Source organism: Otolemur garnettii, unplaced genomic scaffold, assembly GCF_000181295.1.
Source record: "Otolemur garnettii isolate 467f Iridium unplaced genomic scaffold, OtoGar3 scaffold00281, whole genome shotgun sequence".
NCBI lineage: Eukaryota > Metazoa > Chordata > Mammalia > Primates > Galagidae > Otolemur > Otolemur garnettii.
This window is the reverse complement of record NW_003852676.1, coordinates 327,438-335,356: the sequence shown is the minus strand read 5'-3', so window position 1 is coordinate 335,356 and position 7,919 is coordinate 327,438. Positions and strand designations below refer to the sequence as shown.

General features: G+C 42.6%; 1 protein-coding gene and 1 non-coding gene across 2 annotated transcripts in view; both read left to right on the top strand.

The window, feature by feature from the left end:
- Positions 1 to 7,919, top strand: part of SPECC1L (sperm antigen with calponin homology and coiled-coil domains 1 like) — a 179,185-nt gene that overhangs the window by 108,572 nt on the left and 62,694 nt on the right. Inside the window, exon 10 of the mRNA XM_023508838.1 lies at positions 2,924 to 3,014. Within this exon, the coding sequence (XP_023364606.1) occupies positions 2,924 to 3,014 (91 nt within the window). The remainder of the gene's footprint in view (positions 1 to 2,923; positions 3,015 to 7,919) is intronic.
- Positions 780 to 916, top strand: LOC111722587. The gene has a single exon (XR_002771337.1). It is a non-coding gene; the product is annotated as a small nucleolar RNA SNORA2/SNORA34 family (small nucleolar RNA).

The following is a 7,919-nucleotide window of genomic DNA, read 5'->3' as shown; positions in this document are numbered from 1 at the left end:
CTCAAGCGAGTCTCCTGCCTCAGCCTCCCAAGTAGCTGGGACTACAGGCGCCTGCCACAACGCCTGGCCATTTTTTTCTTTTTTTAGTTGCAGCCATCATTGTTGTTTGGCGGGCCCGGGCTGGGGATTCGAACCCGCCACCTTAGGTGTATGTGGCTGCCGCCTTAGCCGCTAGAGCCACAGGCGCCGAGCCCTGATGCTTGTTTTCAATGAAGACATTAGATCAGTGGGTCAGATAAGAGTGTTCAGAAGTCAGTCATTTGATTGGCAGCACAGATGCCAAGGTAATTCAGTGGGACAAGGATAGAATTTTTAAGAAATGTTCTGAAATAACCAAATGGGAAGAAAAAAACCTTCAACCCTTACCTCACGGCATACACAAAAAATTGAAATTGACTGTAGACCTAAATGTAAAAGCTAAAACTACAAAACTTTTATTTATATATTTATTTAGCCTCAGCCTTGGAAGTAGCTGGGCCTACAGATGTGTGCAACTATGCCTGGCTAATTAAAAAAATTATTTTTGTGGACATGGGTTCTTGTACTGTTGCCTAGGCTGGTCGTGAACTTCTGTCTTAAGTGATCCTCTCACCTCTGCCTCCCAAAGTGCTGCAATTACAGATAGAAGTCACCATGCCTGGCCTATAAAACTTTTAGATGAGAACATGAGAGAATAACTTTAGACCTTTAAGAATACAAAGATTTCTTATTTAGGATGTAAGAAAACATAGGTCATAATGGCAAATTGATAAATTTTGCATCAAAATTTAAAGCTTTCTAATGCCCTGACTGAAGACCAGCAGTTATGCTATATAGCTGTTGGTTTTGAACAGGCCTAAATGACTATCTTCCTGCAGTGTCTTGGCTATTCTGGAATCTCAGCAGAGAATGGCTGTTTCATTTGGAAGAAACAACCCACAACTCTCCCTCTCACTGGAAGGGCCCAGGAATGCTACATATAATCACTTCTGACTGTCAGAGTGGGGCAGCTAAGTACACGGAACACACTTGCCCAGAATTGTTTTATTTATTTTTTATTTTTATTTTTATTTATTTATTTTTTGAGACAGAGCCTCAAGCTATCCCCCTGGGTAGAGTGTCGTGGCATCCCAGCTCACAGCAACCTCCAACTCCTGAGCTCAAGCAAGTCTCCTGCCTCAGCCTCCCAAGTAGCTGGGACCACAGGCGCCCGCCACAACGCCTGGCTATTCTTTGCTTGCAGCCATCATTGTTGTTTGGCAGGTCCAGGCTGGATTCAAACCCGCCACCTAAGGTGTATGTGGCTGGCGCCTTAGCCACTTAAACCACAGGCACCGAGCCAAATTATTTTATTTTTATGGTCTTGTTCTTGTTGCTCCTATAAATGGGCATTGATAAGTCATATTCATGCTTAAGACCACAATAAATGAAAATCTGACCAAAATGCAAAATAAAAAACAAAAAAAAATTTTGAACTTTCTGCAAGACCGTAAGCAAATGTGAAGGCGAGTTGCGGTCTGGGGAAGAGTGTATTTTACAGGACATTCATCTGACAAAAGAATGCACTGTATCTCATTAGGAGGACGCCAGCCCAGTAAGTAACGGTTAAAAGATTCCAAAAGACCCTTCCCAAGAGACTCTACACAAATGGCTAATAAGCACATGAAAACATACTCAATGTCATTAGTTCAGGGAAATGAAAATTGAGTGCACAGTGAGCTCCCCCTCCACACCCTTCAGAAGGGCCAGAATTCAAAAAACTCATGATACCAAGCATGGTAAGGATGTGGAGAAGATGGACTCCTCCCACGTATCTGCTGAGAATATGAAAAGAATGGTTAGAAGTTGGCCAGATCAAACAGGGCTGGGGGAAAGTGGAGAGAATCGTGCATGAGAAAAAGCACAGACAAGTAGCCTGGTCTGTGGGATAGTAAGGAAGGAGTTTGGTGTACTTCAGCAGTATGTAGAGGTGGCAGAAGGGTTTTGAGTCCTTGTGTGTGCACTTCTGGCTGCTTGGGAGGGAACTCTGGAGATGAGGAAGCCAGTGACAAAGTTGTTGCTGGTGCTGGATTGAGATGCCAGACACATTGAGATCTCTTTAGAGACAGGGCATGAATGGCCAGTACAGCTGCATTTTAGTTTAGAGCATGTTTTTATTTTATTTATTTATTTGAGACAGAGTAGAGTGCTGTGGCATCATAGCTCACAACAACCTCAAACTCCCAGGCTCAAGTGAACTTCTTGCCTCAGCTTCCTGAATAGCTGGGACAACAGGCACCCACCACAATGCCTGGCTAATTTTTTCTGGTTTTAGTAGGGAAGAGGGTCTTGCTATTGCTCAGGCTGGTCTCAAACTCCTGAGCTCAAGCAGTCCACCTGCTTTAGCCTCCCAGAGTGCTAGGATTGCAGGTGTGAGCCACCATGCCCAGCCTGGAGCAAGGTTTTTATAGTTAGTGAATTGGTATGTGATATTTTAACCAGTGGTTACCAAGGGTCAGTGATAGAGGGTCAGGGAGAGAAGGTGGGAGTGGCTGTGAAAGGCCACTGAGGGGTCCTGGTGGTGATGGGCGTATTCTCTGCCATGACTGTCAGTGTCAGTGACCTGGCTATGGTCATCTCCTACTGATCACAGGGTGTCACCATTGGGCAAGCTGGGTAAAGAGTCCACAGCATTTCTCAGTATTACTGCTTACAACTGCTTATGAATCTACAATTACCTCATAATAATAAATTTAAATTTTTAGATAGCATAATGATCACATTTTATGTCTGCAGAGAGAGAATGTGTGTGCACACACACGTGTATGTTGCAGCCTTATTATAGCAGTACAGAAGGAATTAATGCAAATTTATAACTAAATATTTACTCAGTGTAATATTTACTTTGTGAATCCCAACACTAGATTTAACCTAACTTTGATACTGTTTTATCTTTTGATTTCAGAGACATTCCATAAGTGGACCAATCTCAACATCTAAACCCCTGACATCCCTGTCAGATAAGCGACCAAACTATGGGGAGATCCCTGTTCAAGGTACATATATCATGTCACAGCATTTCACATATTTTGTCAACTTGTGAAGCTTTCTGGCTTCTTTGGCAAACTAAGTTGTTTTCTTTGCTTTTTGTATTATTTCAGTGAATCTGGTATACCTTTGTTTTGGAAGCTTAACTAATAATATGTCTAAGTTGCAAAGGGAGAAATTAATTATTAAGTGCATCTTTCGCTACAACTCTTATGAGACTGTTTTCACAGTCCCTGCTAGCATGGGTGTTATTGTCATCCCCACTTTACAGTCACAAAAATGATGCTTCAAGGACTTGAATGACTCAGGTTAACATACTTATCAGACAGGGGCCCTGACAGCCAACTCCACACCCCTTCCTTGGATCTCTGTGCTGTATGTTGTCATAGAGGGAGCTGAGACTCCAAAAGGCAAGGTCCAGCAACCCCTCAGGGCCCATGGGAAGGACTTACTGGTCTTCACACAGCTCTGTGATAGAGCCAGCACCATAGCCTGTCTCCTGCCTTCAAGATCTGGTCAGAGCAGGGCAAAGTTTGCCAGGGAAGACTAGCACCAGCAGTGTTTCTCAAACTTAGCCAAGTTGCTTGTTAAAGTATGGAATCCTGGGCTGCACCTTAGAAGTACTGACATGGACTGTCTAGGAAAGGGAGTTTGGAAATTCCACTTTCATAAGCACCCCAAGTGACTCTTAGGAAGGGGCAAATTTGGGCAATTGGGCAAAGGTTACCTCTTAATCATTTCTATTACCTTGGCTTTGTGTAGGGAAGGTCTGTGGGCCAGGATTATAGAAGGCTGAATGCATTGAGATTCCATTCTTGGCACGCTCATTTTATCATCTGGTGCTGTATCTAATTTGCAGGGTATGTGGTGTGTGCTCCCAGTCTTGTCAGTTCTGGGCTCATGCTCTGCTTCAGTCCGTGGTTAGGACTGAATTGGACCTGACTGAAACACTGCAGTTGTAAGAGAGAGAGAAAAACACACTGAGGGAATTTTTATCTGGGGAGTTGTTGATACTGTGTTCTTTTAACTTAAACAGACATTAGAGAAAGGAACCACTTACCAAATTAAAAGAAGTAAATAATTTGTGGCTATAGAAAGCCACCATGATAAGAAAGGCGGAGGCTTCCCAAACTGTGTTGAGCTGCTTTTCCTTCTTGTCTCTTTTACCTTGATATAAATCAGAAAGTCTATAGCTTTTGTTTTAAAAGTTTTCAGTGGCTTCATTGCTAAATTTTTAAAAGGTGCTGCCTCTTGTTTTGCTTATACTTAAATAAGAGAGTTTGTTGGGTCCTTTTTTCCAGTTAAGTATTCCATAAAAGGTGTGGGTTTTGGTCTATTACATTTTGCATCACACTTTGGTGTCAGTTGCAGGAAAGTGCTCCAGACCTGAGCAACCTTACCATCAGTGGGCTGATGGAGCACTGTGTTGTTGGCGCTGTTGGCAGCTGGATTAAATGACTAGGATCGTGACTGGTGCAGCTTAGTGAGTCTCTGTAGACAGTGTGTGAATTAGCATTGCATCCTAAGCAGAAGAGCATAGACCTGCTACCAGGTGTATGGACACAGTAGTTGGAAAGGTCTTTACAATCCCCACTTGCACAGTGACCTCCTGAGTCCAGAATGTTTTGCACACACCGCAGCTGGCTGGCAGTTGAGGAGTGAGGATTGTCCAGGAGTCAGTGTTTCTGTTATCAGGTCTTTAAGCTCAGACACGCCCATATCTCAGAGAGCTGGTTAGTTCAAGTACAGTCAGATTCTGTAAGTATTATCTGTCTAAATTACATTATTTGAGGCTTGAGATATAAAATTACTTTTTAAAGTTTGATATTTAAAAAATATTGCTTATGTTACCGTAAGTGTGAGACAAAGTTAGGACATCAAACCTGGGTTACAAATTACCATCTCGTCATTTTTAAGTTTAAAAGAAAAAGTTTTCTGTTTAGTGTTAAAAATTTCACAGAAATTTTTTTTCCCTCCAAAGTTTAGATATAACTAGATTCTGCCTCAGCTTTAGAGCTGGCCCTACCCATGAAGTTCCCAGGATAAACTGAGAGAAATCCTACCCTGCTGTGCTTTACAGCTGTGGTCCCCAGCACCCAACCAGTGGACCAGTGCTGGTCTGTTGGTCCATGGCCTCTTAGGAACTGGCCGCACGGCAGGAGATGAGCGGCAGGTGAGTCAGCGAGGCTTCATCTGTTTACAACTGCTTCCCATCGCTCACATCACTGCCTGAGCTGTCTCCTGTTAGAGAAGCAGCAGCATTGGATTCTTAGAGGAGCGCAAGCCCTACTATAAATTGCATATGCAGGGGCTGTAGGCTGCGTGCTCCTGATGAGGACCCTGGTGATCTGACGTGAAGCTGTAATGTGCTTGAATCATTCTGAAATCATCTCCCTGTCCCCAATCCATGGAAAAACTGTCTTCCACAAAACCGGTCCCTGGCATCAAAAAGCTTGGGGACTGCTGCTTTGAGGTCGTATGGGTATCTATTGGCTTCTAAGGTTTTTTTTTAAAAACCTCTTTTTCCTTCTATTCCCCTGTGGTTCTTGGTATTTGTCTTGATAAAAAACAGTATATCTAGGCTTCTGTTTTTTCCAATATATTATGATGAAAATGTTAAAACATACATAGAAGTTGAAAAATTGTGCAGTGAATAGCCAGATACCTAAATTCCTCAGCATTTTGCTATATTTGCTTTTCACAAAGCAAGTTGTAATTAGTATGCTTCTGTGTGCTTATCAGTATTTGTTAAAATTGTTCTCTCTGTCTCTCAACTTTTTTTTTTTAAAGAGATAGAGTATCACTTTATTGCTCAGTAGAGTGCTGTAGCATCATAGCTCACAGCAACCTCCAACTCCTGGGCTTAGGCAATTCTCTTGCCTCAGGCTCCCAAGTAGCTGGGACTACAGGTGCCCAGCACAATGCCGGGCTATTTTTGCTTGCAATTTGGCTGGGGCCGGGTTTGAACCTGCCACCCTCAGTACATGGGGCTGACACCCTACTCACTAAGCCACAGGCTCCACCCATCTATAAACTTTTTTGAAATATGTTTAGACTTACCAAAGAGTTACAAAAATTTTGTGTTCCCTTAAAATTTTCATCCGGCTTACCTAACGTAAACATCCTACATAACTATACAACAGTGATCAAAAGTAGAGAAATTAAAACCAGTAAAATATTATTAACTGTTTACTTATTTATTTATTTTTTGAGATAGTGTTTCACTTTGTTGCCCTCAGTAGAGTCCTGTGGCATCATAGCTCACAGCAAACTCAAATTCTTAGGCTTAAGCCATCCTGTTGCGCCCGCTACAACACCTGGCTATTTTTAGAGACAGGGTCTTGCTCTGGCTCAGGTTGGTCTCAAACTCCTGAGCTTAGGGGATCTGCCCACCTCGGCCTCCAAGAGTGCTAGGATTACAGTTGTGAGCCACCATACCTAGCCAAATATTATTAACTGACCTACAGAATTTATTTGGATTTTACCAGTGTTTTCCACTAACGTGCTTTTTCTATTCTGGGATCAAATCCAGGATCCCGCTCACCCTTAGTTGTCTTATCTCATTTGCCTTATTTCTCATTCTTTCCCTGATGTTCATGACTTTGACAGTTTTACAGAATACTGGTCAGTTACTTTGCCCTCTCAGGGGCTTGTCTGATGTTTTTCTCCCAGTTAGGTTGAGGTTATGTTTCAGTGGGAAGGAGACTGGACATGTCAGGGTACAGGGCATCATATCAGGGTACATGATGTGCATGTGTCCTGTTACTGGTGATGTTAAATTAGCCTTGATCACTTGCTTGAGGTGGTCATCCACTGGGAATTAGTATCTTGTTCCTGATAAAATTTTCTCTCATGACTTTATTTATTTTTTTATTTTATTTTATTTTATTTTATTTTATTTTATTTTATTTTATTTTTGTAGAGACAGAGTCTCACTTTATCGCCCTCGGTAGAGTGCCATGGCATCACACTGCTCACAGCAACCTCCAACTCCTGGGCTTAGCGATTCTCTTGCCTCAGCCTCCCAAGTAGCTGGGACTACAGGCACCCCCCACAACACTCAGCTATTTTTTAGCGGGCCAGGTTTGAACCCGCCTCCCTCGGTATATGGGGCCTGCTCCCAACCCACTGAGCCACAGGCACTGCCCTGTCTCTCCTGACTTTATTAACATCTCTTTATGCATTTTGCCCTCAATAGTTACACTATAATGTTTCAGTGGTGATTCTGCCTGTAGGGAATTATTTACATGCATTATTATATTTATACTATTTATCCACCTTACTGTAGATGAGCCAATGTTTATTTTATTCTCTGGGTTATAATCTGCTATTTTTATCTATCCTGTGGTTATTTCAGTGTTGTCCGTGGGGAGGTCTTTCATGTTGATTCTTTCCTCTTTTTAACCTTCCCTCAACCCCACAATGTTACTTTTTTATTTTTTGGCACCACAAGATGCTCCAGACTTATCTTTGTTTTTTGTTGTTGTTGTTGTTGTTTATTTTTTCTGCGATAGCCCTGGAATCAACCGTTTCTTACGTATTATTAGAGAATAGTATTTAGAAGCTAAGCTTTGGGTGCTAGATGTACTATTTACTACTGGGTTTCACTCCCTTTAGTCTCTTTCTGGATAGAGCTAAGGACATTTTCTGTGTGTGTCCCAACCCATGCATGCACACATCCATCCATCTGTCTGTCTAACACCATGCATTTCACTGGTACTTCTGACTCCACGCTACCACCAAAGGGTTTATTCTAGCCTTTCCCCCTCTCCTTGTTTGTAACTTCTTTCTCTTGGTGGTTAGAAACCTTGTAGTCGGGAGGCGCCAGTGGCTCAAAGGGGTAGGGCGCCGGCCCCGTATGCTGGAGGTGGTGGGTTCAAACCCAGCCCTGGCCAAAAACTGCAAAAAAAAAA